Source organism: Ammospiza nelsoni, chromosome 11, assembly GCF_027579445.1.
Source record: "Ammospiza nelsoni isolate bAmmNel1 chromosome 11, bAmmNel1.pri, whole genome shotgun sequence".
Lineage (NCBI taxonomy): Eukaryota > Metazoa > Chordata > Aves > Passeriformes > Passerellidae > Ammospiza > Ammospiza nelsoni.
Window position 1 is genome coordinate 354,952 of NC_080643.1, and position 20,576 is coordinate 375,527.

The 20,576-nt window shown below is 45.7% G+C and overlaps 1 protein-coding gene across 4 annotated transcripts in view; it reads left to right on the forward strand.

The window, feature by feature from the left end:
• Positions 1 to 20,576, forward strand: part of TMCC1 (transmembrane and coiled-coil domain family 1) — a 75,071-nt gene that overhangs the window by 45,989 nt on the left and 8,506 nt on the right. For all 4 annotated transcript variants that reach the window (XM_059479964.1, XM_059479963.1, XM_059479966.1 and 1 more), the window contains exon 5: positions 15,207 to 16,141. In XM_059479964.1, coding sequence (XP_059335947.1) covers positions 15,207 to 16,141 — 935 coding nt within the window. The remainder of the gene's footprint in view (positions 1 to 15,206; positions 16,142 to 20,576) is intronic.

Here is a 20,576-nt window from a genome sequence, read left to right on the forward strand (position 1 = left end):
AAGGTGAAGTTTGGTAGCTCAAAAAGCTTTACATGCTAATCAAAAGTAATCAATTTGATATACAGATGTGCAGCAAAACTAAAAACTGGCAAATTAAATTCTGTTTGAAGAAAATTCAAGCAATTTCAACCACAGCTGTGTACCTTCCCAAGCTGTCATTGGAGAAAACAGCATTAAGGCTAAAAGAAATGTAAGTTTTGGGGAGAGTATGTATTACTTGTCAGTTAGACTTAAATATTAAACACTGTGGTAATGTTCATGCCAGCAATATGGAGAAATGACTAACCAAGTCTTCTTGAAAATGTGCCATGTCATCACTGCAGTTTTTAGGTTGCTTTATTGATAAACTTAATCCTTTATGCAGACTGGGCATTTTGCCCTGATTGTGGTTTCTGCTGAACTGGAGCCACGTTGGATAGTGTGCTAAGAGTCTTTATTTTTAATCTTCTGTATCATGAAGGAGGAAGATCATGTTTTAAATGCAGATTTGTAACAGATTAACCAATTCATTGCTTATTAAAAAAACAACACTATGCTTTATGGACAAAACAAGCATGGGTTTAAAGCCCATGCTGCAGGTCTCAGGTCTGCTGAAGTTTAAATTTGTTTTCCCCTTACTTTCCCTTGTGGCTGGAAGCAGATCCCAGTGATCATGAAGCAGCAGCCATTGATGAGGTGTAGGCAATTATCTTGGACTTGTCAGTTTTTCCTGTACCTGGAGAAATGGAAAGGAGACAGGACCAGAATTTAGTGCAGTTTTGCATGTCCTTTGGATGTAATTCTTTAAAGCTCCATTCTGTATTTGAAACTGGAGCTTAACCATTACTAACAGATTAAAGTGAGGCTTTGGATCATCACATGAGTAGCCAGAATAGACAAACTGTTTAGTCTCCCCTAGAGAGAGGCTGTTATAAATACTGAGAAATCCATTTCTAGCTAGACATCATTTAACCATGTATGCAGATCTGGTCTAGTAGCAATCTGGCTGGTAGCAGCTGGATTTGCTTCATTATGACTGTGGGTGAGTCAACTTGATGCAGCAGTGATCACAAGAATGCTGTTGGAAAATGTCCTTGGTGTTGATCCCTCCTGAAGGGGGACTTGCCCATCCCTGCAGCCATTCCCTCTCCAACACGGTCCCTGGGGACATCTGCTGAGTGACAGCTGCTCTGGCTGTGGGCTGCCCTTGTTGGTACCCCACTCGTGAGCTGCATCATCTCAGCCTGCCATGGTCTTTCCTTCAGACTCACCGTGGTGGTTTTGTGCTGAACTGGTTATGAAAAGTCCCATCAGTATGGCTGCACTTCACATCAGTGCTATGGGATGTGAGAATTATGAATTAACCTTTCTCTCTCTCATTTCCCCCCCTCCCCACTCCAAGTGCTAATGGAAACATTTGGAGTACTTCTGGAAACAGGTGTGGAGAAAGGGAAGGCTATTTTTCTTCTGGTGATTAAAACTGGGGCAAGAATCTGTGACTAGTAAAAACAAAGCAAGTTTGTGTGCAGAGCATCCTCTGAGGGAAATCTGCAAAAGACAAATATAGTCAAAACTGGCTTTATTCCAATGGGTGTGTACAGAGGAGGGGAAATCCAGCTCTGTGCAGTGACTTTGAAGTCCAGGATCTTAAATTAGAAGATAAATGTTAAATAATGTATTAGCTTAAAGTGCTTCTGGCCCAAATGGTACCTCATACGATTAGGCTATTGCAGCATTTGTAATCACACACGGGTCCATAATTTGTATATGCCAGCAAAATGTTCAGGTGGCTTCAGTGCCTGTCCTGGGCAGTAAGCATGGGAGCAGTCTGGGGGGTTTCAGTTTGGGGATTAGTATGGATCAAGACCAGGGATCTCTGATTATTGTCTTGCAACTGTACAGGAATTTAGTAATCACCACAGAATTAAGCAGGAAGCCTTATGCAAGAGGCCTCACATCACTGAGGTTATTGATCCAGGAGTGCCATTGGGATATTAAGTCTTCACTGCCTCTACAACATTCTAGTCAATAAAGGCCACTTGGAACTTGAATTTTCTGCTAATTTCTCACTCTCTCACATAATGTTCTGCATTACTTCATATTTGGCAGCATTCAGACTCTTCTTCATAAGTGGATTTAGCCCCTGCTGTATTTTTTTCCAAAACCTTTGGTTTTAAGGGGTCCTGCAAAGAGTTCTCATCTTGTTACAGGGGGTCATATAAGCATCTAATCTCCGTAAGTTTTTAACCTCTATCAAAGCTCATTTGCTCCCACCCCTGCAATTAGTTGTCTTTCCAGTTTTACTGAGTAACTTCAGGAAATAAATACTCTAGAATGTAAGCAAGCTACAAGCTGCCCCTGGCTGCATCCCTGTACTGAGAACACTTGTAGCAGGGTGCTTAGTGCCCCATCCCTTCCCTGCCCTTCTCAGTGCTGGCTCAAATTAGGAGACTTGGTTCTTGGCTGAGGCACTTGGAATGTCTGTCTTCCCCCACACAGCTGAGGCTTGATGCCATCATCTGGCTCCAGCTGCAGTGGCCTCTGTCTCCTGCTGTGTCAGACTGTCACAGAAGGGAGGTGAGGAGTTCCTGCAGCAGTGAGACCTGCACAGACTTGCTGCAGGATTGCAGCATGCCAGAGCTGTTTGAGTTTTGTTTGCATGGAAGAGTGCCTGTTGGTGCTCTTTGTATGATGTTTTTATTTCTTTGTGCATGTAGATGTCTCTTTTTTACGGCATGGGACACCAGTGCTCTGTTGCCATACAAAGTCACTGAGAAAAGCGTGCATTCCTTTTGGATGACTGAGAGAGTCCTCTTATTGGTGGTGAAATTCTGCCTGGTAGGTTTGGTTTTATTGCTCTGTAGCAATAAAACTTTTGAAGGCTCTCTGATTATATTAAGAAGACTAATTAGCATATTTTAATGGATCTGTTTTATTGCTTTATGTGGTAAAATTATCTATCTGAATAGTAGTAAAATTCATGTGAATCAGACTAGGTTGTACCTAACATCAGCTGCTTCCTAAGTAAGTCTAATGGCATTCTTTCTGCACAATCAATTTCACCATCCTTCCCTCTCACCCCTGTTAAGTCAGATCTGCTGTTGTTAACGGAAAAAATATCTTGGGCATCTGGAGGTTTCTCAGTATAAATACTGCTTTCTGAGAGGGAAATCTGCCATATGAATTTGAAACAGCTCCTTGAAAAAGAGACTTTCTTCTTTTTTCTCTAAATGTCTTGCTGTTGTATTAGGTTGTGATTCCAAATCCGATGTGTGCTCTGAACTTGTGCAAGAATAGAAATTATTCCGTGTCTGCATTTAGCCTGGACAGTGGCTTTTTAGTAGACATTTCTCACTAGACTCTTGCAATAGGGTGGATGCCCCTTGGCCTGTTCTTGCTGCCCGTCGCCCTGCGGCGCCGCGGGTGGAGTCAGGCGCTCTCCGCAGTGCTGTGCAGCGCGCTCAGGGTGTTTGTGATGAGACCCTGCTGCAGGCCCTGGATGAGTGGGTGATCACAGAGATGGGGCAGATGTGGTCTGGGATCCTCCTTTGGTACAGGTCAGTGACTAATACCAATGTTTCTGTTTAAGAGCCTTTTTTACACCTTGAATGTGTTTGTTAGTGGACTCAATAGTCAGAGAATATTAATATTTAATACTACCATAGGTTGATACATTTTTAGAGTCCTTTCACCATTTAACCCTGAAAATAGCCACAGAGAAATAGTAATGCAAATGTTAGTTGAATTAAATTTCCTGTAGTTTCTGGAGTTTGCAGTCATTTTCACGTCAGTATGTTGCAGTTTGCAATCCATGATATTATGATCGGTTGTGGTCGTTTCATTTTCATTTGTGTTCTTTGCACATCTTGGCCTTGGTTACTGCAGTGCTGCTTCCTGAGCTCTTCCCAAGGCATGGACCTGCTGACAGGTGCAGCTCTGAGGGAGCCGGTGCTGTGGCAGAGCACGACAGAGCCGGGCGGGAGCGGCGTTGCTGGCAGCAGTGCTGCTCCCCTGCAGTTCCCCACTGCAGGGCCCAGGTACACCAGGCACCTGTCAGCGATGGGAGGATGGGGACTGCAGGTGACCCAGTTGCAGAATTGCACCACAGACTCTTCTGAGAGCCACCTTCCTCTTGCCTTTTCCCTCATCCATTGTCCTTTATGTCCTGTTCTGTGATGTCACAGAAATGACCACAGAATCGCTTTTAGGGCTGTATTATTTAACATCTCCACCCCAACGTGGCTTGTCTCCTTCATGAATCAGATGTTACCACTCCTGCCCTGTGGACTGTTTTCATTCTCAGTTCCTGTTTGTTCTAAATGGCCTGTGCAATGCCCTTGCCATTTCATCAAAATGCTTTTTCAGAAATGCCACCTGACATACCAATATAATTTGAGACAATGTATTTTCAGCTATTCTTCCTCTGATTTTGGTTCTTACAAAATACATTTTTGGGTTTTAATTCCTCTTCTCTTTTTTCCTAATGAAAATTGAATTTTGCACATAGGAATATTTTCTTTCACATTACCTGTGATCTGAGTCAGTTAGGAGTTTCTTCTCTGTTACATTCGTGAAATTTGTATTTTAGGAGTTAACATTTCGGTGCAGAATGTCTTCACGTTACTTGTGCATTACTGCAAGTGAAGAAAGTTATTGGAAAAAACCACAAACCTACCAAACCCTAGCACTGTGATGTCTGTCAGAGTCTCAAAGAGTCATTGTCTCAAAGGTTCAGACATAAATTAAAATGGGAAAGTTCAGCCCTTGTATTGATGCTGGTGGCAGACATGCTGCAGTATACATGCAGTGGGGAGCTCCTTAAAGGCCACTCCATTCCTGTCAGGTTGGATGGTTCCTGATATTTCAGCCTTGGGAGCACCTTGCATACTCTAAATATAATGGTTCTGAAGATCTCAAACTTTGATTATGTATGGCTTGTCTTCGGATCATCTGGGTGAGTGATAATATTTGCTATGAACAGAATATCAGTGAGACAAAGAAGAGCAAGGGGAGAAATAGCCATGCAGGTGAGGGTGGCCTTTTACAAATGTGTCTGAAGGAGTGGGGCTGGGTGGCATAAGGTGCTGTGAGTCAGAGATGTCAGACAGGGTGATGAGCCTTTGCTTTACCTCTTCGAAATATGATAGTAAAACACATTTTCTTTGACAAAGAAATTGAGGGTAGGGAATAAGAGGTGCTGAGGTTTCTTCATGCCCCAAGAAACCTCATGGTCAGCTGTGGTAACAGTGCTGTGCTGGCACTGTTGTGTACTGCAGTCCTTCTGTGACAAAATCAGAGCTTCAGCCTTCCAGGAGATCACGTTAATATTCGGAAAATTTTGTTTAGTGAATATTAAATAGCGTTTCAGCACTGCTATAATTAGAGGTTATAGTTTATAGGTGGATTTATGTCCTGCTGTGCATTTTTGAATCTCCAGTGCCAATTCTGCTTGGCCTTTGCTCCCAGGTCTGTTATGTTGTGTTGCTGAGGAGCAACTGTGTCATTTAGACTCTATTGATCTGCTCTTGATTTGGCTGTCTGTTATCCTGAACTATTTCTCTGGCTCAAAGTATAGTTTTAAAAATAGCGTCAGGCGTTGCAGAGAGGCTGGGAAGGGCTGTAGCTTTAAATGCCGTGTCCTGGTCGTGCTGCCGGGCTGGAGCAGGGCTCCCCAGCGAGGAGCCGCGCTCAGCCGGGCCGGCGCTCAGCCATGCTCGCGCGGCGGCGGCGCTCGGGCGGCGCCCGCTCCGGCCCATGGAGCCAGATGCCACCAGACCAAATGTGGTGCTGCGCCTGCCCATGGCTGCGCGGGGATGTTCATGTGGTGCTGCTGGACCTGCGTGTGCTGTGAAAGCGACTTCTGCGAGCCCACGAAGGTGAGCACGTTGTACGGGAACAGTTGTAGCTGTCATGTTTGGCTGTTTTATTTAAGTCTCCGGTAGAACTTGACCTCATTTTGTGCATCAGCCTTGGAAGCCCTCCATTTTTCCTCTGGGCAATGCTGTTGAATTTCAGTGGTTGTTTTTTTCTAATATAGTTTTTCTTTGCTTTTGAAGCTGGGAAGTGCAAAAAGGCTCCTGTCTGAGTGAGTGTTACAATCCATAAACAAGACCAAATGTGGTGCTGCTTTTTGGATTTTCTGTTTTTGTTGTTTTGCGGTTTGGTTTGTATGATACAGTGAGTGATGAAAGAGATGGGAGATGCAGAAGATGCAGATGCAGCCCAGTGTCAGAGAGAAGTATTTGCATTGGTAGCTTTTTTAATGTGACCTCTTGTTTTGCTGTTTTTAGCTGTGCAAAATGTATTTTCAGGAAGTAGTAAACAAACTGCAGAACCATATTCTTTTCCAGATAAAAAAGAGTAAATGTGCTGCCTCCCATAGACCCAGTGACCTTCAGAAATGATTAAGTATTTTTCTTCTGTTTCATTGAGCTGTGTAGCTCAGCATTGCCCTTTTTCAGTCTGCATTAACAGTAAACTGTATCTTCCCCTCCTCCCCCATGTATTAAATACCAAAGAGAGACAGTAAGGTCTTTGATGCTCTGATCTGCAACACAAAATAGAAGCTATTTCTCTTTGAATTGTTGCAGTTAGCTCTCCCATGCTCTGTGGTCCAGTGTTTGAGGAAAAAAGAAACCTGGGATTCAAACTGGTTTTTTGACATAGCTGATGGTTTACCCGGGGTCTGTTACAGTCTGCAGAAGACATGGTTGAAAGATTGAATAGTATTCCTGTTGTGTTTGAAACACATATGTCTAATATATTTATTCCATTAACTTCGATTTTCCCAAAAGAAAATAATACCTTCTATATGTGTCCTTTGTCTCACTGCATTCATTATTCTTCATAATAAAAGCGACACACAGGTGGCTCTCAGGAAAAATGCCTGTTGTTGAGTTGCAGAGGTGCAGACTGCGGTGGTACAGGGCAGCAGGAAAGCCCAGGGGGTTACAGATGTTCCACATCATAGGTTGATAGATATGCATGCTTTGCGTCTCGTCACACCGAACTTGAGGCTACTGCATCACCTCTTGAGAGCTGAAGAGAGGAATAGTGAGCACAGGATACCATGTTCTGTGCTCTCTAGGCCAGGTCAGGGTAGTCTGAACAGCTTTCTACCGTATGTTGAGGAGATGCTGCACTGAGGGCTATCTCTAAATGGAGTTCTCAATGGGGATTCTTAGCTTTTGCAGGAATACTGAAAGCAGCGTAGTGATTTCAGTATTTACCTAATTCAATGTTCCCTGTGGATTTCTGGACAAGTGCCCTGTTGCCTGACCCTGACAGGTGCTCGTCATCCCTTGAATGCGTCTTCCTCTCTGATGTCTTGTTGCTTGCTGTTCTCTTCCAGGTTTCCGAAGGCATCTGTGCCACACGTGAGCGGCCCTGAGGAGGGCATGTTCATGGGCTGAGGGGACTGCCCTTGCTCACAGTGTCTTGTCCTTTACAAGCTGTGTTTGCCATTTGGACGATCTTAGAGATTTAGTTGGTGCTAATGCAGGAACGCCTGCAGCACTTGGAGTAAACAAGCTGCTTTTGAACGAAGCAGGAGTCTGAAGCAGCTGTACTGTACGTTTGTGACAAGTATGATCTTATTTGGTACTATGTGTATGTTGTACTACAAAGGCTTTAAATAAGGAAATATGTCAAGAAATGCTCTATGGCAATGGCAAAGCAGTATATTCACAGGAAGCATGAATCTTGTTGCTTTGAATTACTTAATATTGTATTGCTGATTGGATAAACTTCAGGGAGGAGTTTTGGTTATGGTCACAGTATGTGTTGTACCTGCAACAAATAATACAGTTAAAAATAAAGAAATGAAGGAAGTGTAGAAGTATAGTTGCTGGAGCCCTTCAGATTAAACACTTGGAGGGGATGTGCATGTTAAAACTCAGCAGAGACACATCCCCTGAAAAAGGGAGAATCTTTGCTCTTGCACACGGCTGTTCTGTGCAGAAGGATCTTGCAGAGACATTTGTCCTTCCAGACTTCAGATCCAGTTTGCTCCAATGCTTTGCAAGTCAAAGTTAAATTGCAACCATAAAATTAAGCTGTGTTCTTTACAAATTAATATATAATATGCAATAATAATCTCTGTTCATCAGATAGCAGCTTGAAGCATAAAAGTCTGGGAAGTATTAACAAAAATTTTGTCTCTCAGGTAATGAGATGTGACTCAAACACTGGGGAAAATACGATGATATTTTAAAAAAATCAGAACCAAACAAAAAAAACACACATCATTTTACATAGTCACTTTCTTATAAAAGCTTGTATAAACTTGTTTCTTAATCCACCCTCTTCTGCTGGTTCCTGTACTTAACTTTTGCTCAGCTTTACCTCATTTCCCATCCTTATTTTTGTAACTTCTAGCCTGATTGGCACTCCCCACTAGAAATCAGGAGCTGCTAAAATAAACATCCATGGTTGTTATTTTGGCCGTATCTTTTGCTGTGTCATCCCTTATCACCTCCCACAAGTTCTTGTGTATAATTCAGTTCTTTCCTATTTTTCCGACCAGATTCTTGTGTCCGTTCCCTTGGACATCCCTCACCCTCAATGTTGCCTTGTTTATTCAGTCAACACTGATGATTTTCTGCTTGACTAGTCTAGCTTTAGGAAACCATTACTGAATTGGGCCATCAAGCTTCACTTTTTTTGCTCAAAAATATATTTTTCTCAGGATTTCAGAAATTTGAGGTCAAGAAGGTGATGTCTTTGGCCGCGATGCTGTTTAAAAGGAATTAAAGGGGCTGTAGACAGCCTCTTAAAGGGAGACTTTACACTGCATTGTGTCAATCCCTTCTGTCTCTGGGATGTCAGTGAGTACTTGCAGGCCAAGCTAGTGCCTGGTCCCACATGTTCCAGTCCTGCTTTAGGGAACAGCTTGTGCAGTGTTCCTTGCCTCAGCCCACCATATATGTGCCTGAGGGGCAGTTGGGAAAGAGGGAGGTCAGCTTGTAGCTTCAGCTACCTCTTAACCAGTTAGTAAGTGAAACATTTGCTTCCCGAGAGGCAGGGGCCCTGGGCAGGGGCCCTGGGCAGGGGGCCCTGGGCAGGGGGAACATGTGGAGCCCCCTGGACCCCCCCCTGCGCTGACAGCAAGGTGCTGTGGGGGAAGCATCTGTGACCAGCCTTCACTGACAAGGCTGCACTGGAGCTCCCCTGTGGAACAAGTGGTGTTGGTTGTGACAGAAGCTGCCTCTGGGACAGCGAGTATGATGCTATGTGGCAGCAGCATCTTTCATCATTGCTCCCAACACCAGGAAGGGCTGCAGCTGAATATGGGTCTGCTGCTGACAACTCTGAGGAACAGACAGCTGGCTGCTTTACAGCTAAACTATTTTTGGCACTTGATGTGACACATGAAGTCACATCTCCATTTCATACTGAATTAGGTACAAGGCCATGGGCAAGTCGCCCTGCAGCTGGCTTTACCAAATCCCAAGTGAGGGTTTGTTAACGTGCCTCAGGCCATTGCTTGAGGGATGCTGCTCTTGGCACTAGTGCCAAATGAAGCAGTCCCAGGTCACCTTTTCCTCCAGTGGTATTTCTGCTGTCTTGGGCCTGATGGTGAGCCACATTTGGGAAAGTAGTAAGAACATCCCCAAGCACCTTATCACTTGGTTCCCAATGAACTCACAGATTGGCTCTAGAGGGAGCTGCTGTCCTGTCTGTGCCCAGGCTGTGCCAGTACAGGGTTAGGCAGGGAGCTGCTTGGCTTGGACCCCCCTACAGAAAGGGAATGCCCAATTGCATGCAGCATATGTGAAGTGTTTCCCCTTTGTGGTTGCCCACAGCCCTTCTGTCCGGGGCAGGGACATGCCCTCTCTCCAAAGCAGGCCTGTGGGGCTCTGTGTTGGCAGATGTACCATTAGCACATTCCTGTTGCAGCAATCATCACTCGTGACTGTTTAACTATTGTGAGTAAGGTGTAAAGCCATTTCCTCTCGGTGTCACAGTGTTGGTTTCCTGCTCAAGCTGTTGTCTGAGGCAGGCAAAGGCATTGTACTGGAATTTTTTATTGAATATTTTTCAGAGTAATTTTTAATTTTTTCTCACTTTTTTTTTTTTAACCCATAACCATGGTGATCTTCCCATCATTTTGAGGGTTAATTGCTCATAGGCAAAGGCTGTATAACTTTCAGAAATCCCCATTTTATAATCTAAACAATGAGCTGTGCTGTGAAAAACACACAGCAAGACTTCCTTGAGCTGTCCATCTGTTTGTGTGCTTTCCTTAGCCAGGTTTAATTTGGATTTGGATTTAGGAGCATGCTAGAGACACCTCAGTACAGTTGCTGTCAAGGATGACCATAGGTTTCTGTGGGTGAGTAGCTGGAGCCCGTTAAAAAGCAAAGCTGCTGCAGCTTCTGAAGATTCAATCACTCAATACAGTATTTCAGAATAACTGCAGTGTGTCACAAGGAATCACACTGGACATGTTTTTTGCTTTTCCTTTTTCTTGACAGTAAATCCAAGGCAGCTGTTTTGTAGAGCGGGAGCATATATGCACCCTGAGCACTTGCTGAAGGAAGGTGGAAGGTAATTTGTAAATGAATCCACATGTGAGTGAGCAGTTGTTTCTAGGGATGGTTCAGTGCAGCAGTATTTAGATCTTCTGTTTATATTTACCTGAGAGATGAATGAACAGAAATATTCTCCCTTACATATGCTGTTGCGCAGGATTTGGAATCACAGAAATACGCAACTAGAAGTAAATAGTGACCCACAGAGTCGCTGGTATCAGACGTGTGGCAATGTTGTAACAGACAGACAGATCCACAAATGCAGGATGTGGAAGTAGTATCTGGGAGATACTCAAAAGCTTTCTGGACATGGTCCTGGACAACTGCTGGCTCTTGGTGGCCCTGCCTGAGGAGGAGGTTGGACCAGGTAAACTCCAGAGGTCCCTTCCAACCCCAACTGATCTGTGATTCAATAACAACCTTTAAAAAGCAAAGCATCAGAAAAACAGACTCCTAATTCTAGATCAGGTGTAGGTCATAAAGAGCTTATTGCATCACCAAAGTGGGTGAGGCGGGGGAGTTTGTGACACTTTTTCATTTCCTTTGAGACCTGCGGTAAGTTGTGCCATATACAATGACTGTGTTGGGTCCAGAGGAACAGGACACTGGCTGCTCATGAGACAGTGGGACTGGTGCGACGTTAACCCATGCGTTTCAAGAGTCATGTGCTGCAGGTGGCATGCAGAGAGGTGACTTGTGACTGTTGATGGCATTTAATCTAATGTGTTAAGGGTACCTCATAGTAAGTTGTGAAGTTTAAGTATCTCTTCATGGTACCTGCTGGGGATTCTGTGTGTGCTTATTCAAATGTGCACTTAGGTAATGCAGATCCAATGAAATGGGGCCTGGGGGGGCTTTTACTCTGCAGATGTGGTCGGGCACAAAGAATGGTGGGGTTTTTTCTCCCCTGTGATTTTTATTTCCTCTGAGGCATTGATTAGAGATCTTGCTTACTAACAAACCAACTCCCTTGTAACTGTCATCAGAGATTTTGAGTCTCTGCTCCTGTGCCTGCCTGAGGCTGGCAACCATCTGTCCGGCCAGTGTGGAGGGGTTGGCCAAGTCTCTATGCCCAAGCCTGCACCTGCCATGCACTAATGATGCTGTTGAGTGTTGTTTCCAAACAGGAAGTCTAAAACCTATGACTTTCTATGAGTCTCATAGATTTTCTGTCTGTATGACTGTATTGCCTTCAGCACAGTGGGAAAAGGAAGCCAAACAAATTCTGAATGTTTTCATGGTTAGCTTTAGCTGCCAGTCAGGTGTGCAGTCACTGGGAAGGTGATTAACCCAGGCACCTCAGGTGCTGTTAGCTTCTTTCCGGGGCTGTGCAGTCTCACTCTGAGCTCCCCTGAATCACTTTGCCCTCCATGTGTTTATTTTAAGTAGCATGACAATTTTCAGTCACACTTGTGAAGCTCCAGGCTTCACAAGGGGAGGGAGGACGAAGCAGGAGTTGCCCCCTTGCAGCAGGCTTGCTCTGAAAGCTGCTGTTTGCTTAGGCCAGCTGCTCTGAGTGTTTGAACGCAACAATCCATCTTCTTGATGAATGACCGGTATATGCTTTTACTGAGGAGTTTTAGGAGGGTGAAACACCTTTAAAGGAACTGCTGTATTTAATCTTCAGCAGCACCAAAAAGCAGAATCATGAGGTGCTTTCTGGGCTGCGTGATGCAGAATAGAGACGTTGGAAAGCGTGTACAGGAGGGAAAGCCTGAGAGCATTAACAGTTGAGAATTTGGTAAGATCTTGAGAGAGAGAAAGCATAAGGCCCTCACATGATTTCATCTGCTTTGTGGCATAATTCCAAAGCAGTTCTCAGTGTACCTCCTGGTGGGAGGGCACACAGCTCCCCTTAACTGGACTGTCAAATATTATGGAAAATTGTATTGCAAGAGAGATTGACTATTGAATTCTAACCCCTATTCTTATATAAACATTGATCATTATAGTACTTAATTTACCAGCGTGTTTTCAGGACAGATTGACCATCATCTCAAATTAAATAATATGTCATCAGCATTTCCCAGGGACCCAGTTTGTGCTGAGTCTTCCCTTTACAAAGCCTTGTCGATATGGACAAAGTATTTAAATTATCTCAGTTCTGTTCCAGAACTGCACTTATTCAGCCTTTTCCTTTTGAATTGGAAAGAACCCTTTTTGTTATTTCCGAATAATATCCACACAGCTGGTAATTATAAAGCATTATCCCAACTTGGTTTATTCTGTTACTGCTGTTCTAGTTCATTTTCTACCACAGGTGTAAGGAGATAACCTGGGCAGATTTGCTGAAGTCAACTGGCTTTAAAAGGGAGGGAAGAGAAAGTTTCTACCAAATTTTTCTCTCACAAAACTTGTGTCATGAGAGGAAGAGTGTACTATATTGGTGTAATTTATGGTAATTATCCATACACACATACTAATTATACCAAACATGGAGTAAATTAAGCTGATAGAAACTCTTTACTGCAAAGTAGTGTTGAAGCCCCGGTAGTTCTGTGGCACTGATCTGTGCAGATTTCAGCTCAGAGTCTCTGGGCTGCAGAAAAACTGGTGATGAGCTGTTGTTTGGTTCTGAGACACTGGGTCAGTCCCATGCTCACTCACCCTTACTACTGCTGAGAAAAAAAATCAATTATGAAAAGAAAAAGAAAAAAAAAGTTATATTAAATTGTGGAAGTTTTGCATCAAAACTGTGGATCTTTCTGGTTTTCATTGTCTGTCATTAAATACGAAAATGTCCTGAGTCTGGAGGAGGTAGAGATTGTTAGGAATGGATTGAGAAGCCGTTGGTTCATAGGCAGTTAACAGTAATATGATTGTCTTGGTGTGCTGCACAGATGCTCCGTGCTGCTCGTGGGGTGGCGGCTGCTTGGCAGAGCTGCTCTCTGCGTGAGGCACAGACCGGCTGTGCCGTGGGTGCAGGGTGATGCTCCCAGGCCAAGCATGCCCTGCACAGGCCGAGTCTTTGTGTTTGTCTAGGCCATAGGGAGAAGTCTGATCACTGACAGCCCTGGAGAAATCTTAGTGAAGTTACAAATTCCAAGAAGAGGTGTCTTTACAAATGTGTATTACTTGCAAATGCATGTCCCTGCATCTCAGAGACAACATGTGCAGTACTGATATCATGTATACTGTTGGTCCCACTGATTAATACTAATTCTTAGCACCAATTTTCCATTGATCTCTCCAGAGCTCCAGGGTTTCTACAACTCAACCTTCTTAAGAAAGCAGTTGATATTTCAGGAGTCACAACAAACCAAGAAATTATATTCTATTTATACTAGAAGTTTCCAGCAGCTGAGTTCCTGTAGAAAATGAATCAATTGCTTCCCCGGGTGTCTGGTTTTCCTCTTGATGGGGCAACACAGAACCTTAGGGTTATGGGAAGGAGCCCGGGTAACCCCGGGCGCCGGCCAGTGTTGCAGCCTGCGGGGTTTTTTGCATTAAATACGGAATGATGAACCGTGAGAGAGGTTACAGTTAAGTGTAACGGCATTTTTTTTTTGTAAAGCGCATATTCCCAATCACGGACATGGTTCTGCGACTGGGCAGTAGCGGTGGGTCGGCTGGCAGCTGTGTCAGTGGAACGAGCCGGGGAGCTGCCGGCTGGTCCCCGCCGAGCCGCGGGAGCAATCGCGGCCGCTCACCAGCTCCTCGCTGGGACAGGGGCCGCGGGAGCCGAAGGACGCGTTCGTTGTCAAACCAGGGATGGAGGTTCCCTGCGGGCCGCGGGCGGCCCGGCCCGGCGAGGCCTCCGTGCCGCGAGGGGGCGGGCGGGGCCGGGCGGGGCCGCGGTGCGGCGGGCGCGCAGCCATGCACGGGCGGCGGGCGGGCGGCCGGCGGGAGCCATGCACGGGGAGCGGGCGCTGCTGCCCCGCCGGGACAAGGTACGGCGCGGGCCCCGCGGGGCGGCCGCTCCTCCGCCGGAGGACCCACCGCGGCCGCCGCCCGGGCCGGGCCGGGCCGGGATGGGGGGCGTGCTCGGCTCCAGGGAGGCATGTCCGGGTCAGGAGCCGCCGGTGCGGCCGCACCTGCCCGGTCCTTCGCGGGTTCGCGGCGGGTACTTGGCGGGCTGGATTGCGCTGAAACAGCCTATAACCTTTTTTATTATTTTTTTTTTTCTCCATACGTGGGGTTTGTCTTTTGAAACTCACTTTTTTCCTCCCACTCGGAGACGCCTGCTCGCAGGGTTTGCCGCGGCAAGGTGTGCATTAGGGTGCCTCTCAGGCTCCCATTTTTCTGACCATAGTAGATCGGTTATAGGTTTCACTGTTGCTGCTGTTCAGAGAGGTGAAGCACTAGGAATGACTCGGGTGTGCTGTACTGTACAGTTAAACCGTGTGACTTCTGCTCTCAGTTACCTTCTTGGTCTTTGCTCTCTCTTGAGCCTCTGCCCTTGTACCGATATCTTGGAGTGCTCGGTCTGCCAAACTGAGGTGCCCTGTTGCACGTTTGTGCTTGAGTTTTCAGTTGTTTGAGGTGATTAAGTGGAGTCAAGTATGAGAGGTTTTGCTTTTTTTAAACTTTTGCTGGATCTCTGTAAAATATATGAAGCTCTCCTGATTGATACTGTCCCCTGGCCAGCTGAAAAAAGGTACAACTTTTCAAAATTGGTTGGCATAAAGAAGGAAAGCTTTTCTGTTGGTGAAGCTGCTGATTAGCACTCATGTTTCTCTCTGTCTCTGTGCTTAGATTGAGCGATTGGAAGTCAGCAGCTTGGCACAGACCTCCAGTGCCGTGGCCTCCAGCACTGATGGCAGCATCAATGCAGACTCCGTTGATGGGACCCCAGATCCGCAGCGGACAAAAGTGGCCATCACACACCTGCAGCAGAAGATACTGAAGCTGACAGAGCAGATCAAAATTGAGCAAACAGCCCGTGATGACAACGTGGCAGAGTACCTGAAACTGGCCAACAATGCAGACAAGCAGCAGAGTGCCCGCATTAAGCAAGTGTTTGAGAAGAAAAATCAAAAGTCAGCCCAGACCATCTTGCAGCTGCAGAAGAAATTGGAACATTACCATCGAAAGCTGCGAGAGATTGAACAGAATGGGATCCCTCGGCAGCCAAAGGATGTCTTCAGGGATATGCATCAGGGTTTGAAAGACGTTGGAGCAAAAGTCACTGGCTTCAGTGAGGGAGTGGTTGACAGTGTAAAAGGTGGACTTTCCAGTTTCTCCCAGGCCACACATTCAGCAGCAGGTGCTGTGGTTTCCAAACCCCGGGAGATTGCCTCCCTCATAAGGAACAAGTTTGGGAGTGCAGACAATATTGCTAATCTGAAAGACTCCTTAGAAGAAGGCCAGGAAGATGGGACAGGTGGCAAGGCTCTAGGTGTTATTCAGAACTTTCAGTCAAGCCCAAAATATGGCAGTGAAGAGGATTGTTCCAGTGCCACATCAGGCTCGGTGGGAGCCAACAGTACAACAGGAGGCCCTGTGGGAGCTTCCAGCTCCAAAACAAACACTCTGGATATGCAGAGCTCAGGGTTTGATGCAATACTGCATGAGATACAAGAAATTCGAGAGACACAGGCAAGACTGGAAGAATCATTTGAGGACCTTAAGGTTCGCTACCAGAGGGATTACACGTTGATAATGCAGACCCTGCAGGAGGAGCGGTACAGGTATGTGCTGTGGTACTTGGTTTGACATTCCAATGCTGTGATTGCAAAGCACCAGAGTTGTGGATGGTAGTGCTCAGCAGGCTGTTCCCAGCAGCCTGATTCAAGTGGATGGTTCTGAGGTCTTCTCAGGACTATTCCCTCCCAGTTCTGCCTTTTATAAATATTTCTATCTTACTGCTCACCTCCCTCTCTGTACAAGAAAGAGATTGTAAGGAAAAAGGTTATTTCAAAATGTTTTCCAGATAAAAAGTGAAGCTGAAGAGGTCTAATAAGGTGTCCCAAAGCCAGGAGTAGTACGTTGATGCAATTACTGGTATCACACAGTGCTTTGCCCTGCAAAAAAATCCTGAAAATATTTGGATCAAAGCAAATGACAGGGAACTAATGTGGACATGACTTGACCCTGCCTTCTCCAACACTCAGATCCATATCTACCAGAGAAAGAAACATTCCAGCTTTCTTCAAGTTCTCTAAAAATACATGATCTTGCCCATGTGCCAAAACTAAGATATCCCTTCCCTTCTTTGCTCAGTCCACAGTGGCAGCACCCAGGGAAATGAAGTTGAATTAAATGTCAGATACTGACAGTGCTCTTGTTGTGATTAGAGGGCACTGGAAGCAGGTGACCTATGTTTCCATGAGTCTTCCCCTCACTGGAAGAGAATGGAAAGGTGGAGCAGTTGCTGCAGTACTGCTGACCCCTGATGAAGTTGCAGGGGAGAGGTTACAGTGGACTTCAGTAAGGCAGCCTGGCCAGCTGCCCCCACCTCCCTGCTGAGGAAAGCTGCCCATGGAGAGGTACTGAGGGAATACTTCCCTTTCCTTGCTGGGTAGGAGAGGCTCTCTGCAGACTGCCCTGTGCTGTCCTGCCGAACACCTGATGTCCCCCACGCGCATGCTGGGAGCAAGGGCTTGACTCCAGGCTCTGAAGGGAAGAGTCACTAGCTGCCCTTCTGCAGGCATCCCGGACAGGATTCTTAAGCTTTAAATAACAAACGCAAAGCGCAAGCCCTCCTTCTGATGAAGGACAGTACGCTGTTGTCATGAGGTTCTTTATGGCCCTTATTGCTTTGCCAGGATGTGAAACACAACCTGAAAGGCACAGCAGAGCTGCTGGGGGTGTGTACAGGCTTGCTGAAGTGCCCTGTGCCACTTGCTGCACTGGTTTGTGCAGTGTAACATAAGAGTTGCCCTACAGGTCTTTAGACATGCTTATGCCAAATCATTAGAAAAACTCTGGAAAAGGCTAACCTGCTAGGATCTGGTAGAGACAGCAGGCTCTCAGTGTGCTTTGCAGAGCTTGGGCAAACAAAGCCAGACCAACACTACTTGCTAATCCTGCTTTGTAATAATCAGCAGTTTGACTGAAACCGGCAACCAGCACAGCAGCTTTGGTTCCTTGTGCCGCAGTGTCATCAAGTCATCCCAAAGCGATGCAGAGCTGGATCTTCTGCTCCTCAGAGAGGAGAGAGGTGCTGTTGTCTGTTGCTGTGTAGGTTGTTGTTTCACACATACAGCAGCAGCCATTCATGGTGGAACGCTAATGCAAGCACAGCATAGCTGAAGGAGTGGCCTGAAAGTACAATAGCAGACCTTGGGGACTGATGTGTGCTGTCAGCTAAGCGGGCTGCTTACTGCCCAGCACCTCTGAGCGAGGTTCACATAGGTCCCATACTAGCTCGCCATGTTATGTGCCATTAACCTTTGCAGAGCACTCCCCTGAGGTCAGCCCAGACCCCAAGCACTAACCAGGGCAGCCTGGAGTGAAAAGCAGGGACAATCTGCATTTGGCTTATAAAAGCTTAAGACAGTAATTTAGACCTGTCATTTGGAATGCTGATGCAAATTAATTAAAGGTGTGACCTTTAAAAAGGACCAGTCAAACCACCCTTGTCTGTGTGGGTAACTGCGTGATCAGCAAGAGCTCATGGGTTAATCACAGTTAGATGACTACAGGACTCTACAAATGTAGATTCTTGTTTTTATAGCTTCTGTATTTTGAACTATCACAATAATAAAAGCCAACATCACCTTAGAAGTGGACAGTGATGTAATGTGTCCCAGGGCAGAGGGTGCTCCTGCCTTGGCAGGGAGGTGTGGTGCCTGTTCCTCCAACTGGAACCCGTCTTGCTCCTCAGCTCTCTTCAGAAAAAAGCTAAAAGAAGGGAAAAGAAGTTGTGATTTAATGCTGGCAGGCTGAGGATTCAGATTAATCATAATTGGCCTTTAAAGTTGTAAATATCTCCTAACTCTGCTCTGTTTATGGGAAGCTTTCAAAAACAAACACAGAGTTGAGTTGGAGCTTAAAAAAAAGTTTTTGGAGAAGTCTTTTTCTTGTCAGGTGACACTGAGTGCTTGCATTGTACCTGGAAGCTGGAATGAACATGCCATGACATTTTCTCACCTGGTCTTAATCCATTTCCTCTTTCTTAAATTGTCTACTGTTTTGTAGATTCTGATCTTTTTTCCCGTTTTTGTTTGTGCAGTTTCTGTTTATCAGCCATGGCTTGCCTCACAGGTTTTCCATGACCTCCTTCATCTCCTCCTCCCCTCTCCTCCCCTCTCCTTGCTTCCAAATGTTGTCTGCCATCCATGTGGCTGCCGGTTTGCTAACCCCAGTCTCAGAGGCAGGGACTCACCTGCCCAGTTGCTCCAGTTCTCCCGCCCTGGTGCAGGCCTGGCAGCACCGTGGCAAGGCCAGGGTGGGCTGTGCTGGCCAGCACGTGCTGGCCCTTGAGCACTGCTCTGTTCCGCTGGGGCTGAGCCGCAGAGGAAGGAAGGGTCTGACGCTGCTTGGCCATCATTGTTTTCTTCTGCACCCGGAGCAGGCGCCTGAATGGCTTGTTGCTAATCTCATTAGTGGAAGGTGGCAGTTGTTTACTGGTACGAGCAGGGACTTTCTGTGCTATCAAGACTGAAATAAAGTTCCTGCTGAGTATTTTCATCTTGCTTGTCCCTTCAGGAACCTGTTTGCACATGGCAAAACCATAAGCTCACATATTTGGAGTGTGGCCAGTCTAAGGTTTTGGGTTTCTTCCCAAGCCTAACAGCCTTGGAAAGGGCATTTAGGTCTCCCATGCTCCTGTCAGAAGAAAACCTTCAGCCTAAAGGCTAGTCACTGGTGCTTCCATTTGTCTGGGTTCTAATGTAGTCTAATTGCCACAATTCAGTCTGTCCTCATGATGTGTTTTAAAATAGATCAGAGGAGCTAAACCTCTGAGGTCTGGGAGGGTTGGCAAGGCTGTTCTGGAGTGTGGCCAGGCAGTGAAGGCAGCATGTTGGTGATCACCCAGCCAGGACAGCACCAAAACATCCCTGCAAAGCTGTCTGTCCTCCTTCCAGGGAGGCTCAGAGCTGGAAGTACAGGGATATGTGTGGGTGTCATGAGCAGCTTGTGCTCCCTGTTGGGAGCAAGCTCTGTCCTTCATCTGTCCTGCTAGATCAAAGACTTGGAGCATACTAGAAATAACTTCTGGTTTTACCTGTTTACTCCACTATTGGAAGCACTGTGGTCAGTAGCATAAAGATGTATTTAGTGAAAAATAAAGATTACATGAAGGTTTGTATGGCATAGCTATAAAAAGGAAAGGATCCATCTTGAGAGACATCTGAAGACAGGTACGAAACTTCATTCACAGTCTAATGCAGACGTCTTTGTAGCATTACTTTGATCAGAGTTTCTTTACTCACCGTAGCACTGAGTGCAGATCAAATGCCTTTTTTTATCACATCCCTCTCTTCCATATGCTGTGCTAGCCGTGCCTTTTGCAACTATTACTTTAAAATGCCTTAAAGCTTTTTTTAAAAAATGAGATGGTCATACTTGTGTTTCCGAGTCTTTTTCAGACCACTTTCTCAACTCCCACGCAGTGAGCCTCAGAAACACGTGGAAATACAACACGGCTATTTGAAATGAAGTGTTCCCATATCCCACACTTGAGCAAAGCACCCCAGCTATTTACTGTGTCTGTAGGAACAGGTCTGATGATCTCTGTGATACTTGTGACAGGCAGCATTGGTCTGCTGCACAGAGTTGTTTCTGGGCTGGACCTTATTCTTTTAAGGATAAATTTCACATTTTAAATAGTAACAAAATAGTTCTTGAGGCATTTTCCATAAATGAAGTGAAGTGGGATTTGATTATTCAGGGCACTGCTATATTCACAGACAAGTTTAGTTTGTTCAGTAGACCCTGGCACTGATGAATTAGAGGCATGTATTTCATCTTAACCCTCTTGACGGGTAGCCTATCCCTTTTACTTGTGTAATACTCCCACTTAAATGCAAATCAGCTTTCAATAGGGAAACCCTGGTTCTGGGCCCCGTAAGTGCTTTGTAAATTTGAACACCAGTAGAAAGCCGCTGAAGAAAATTATTTTCTAAATTGTAGATATTGGGACAAGAAGTGAAAAGAAGCTGAATGGAGGATGTGTCA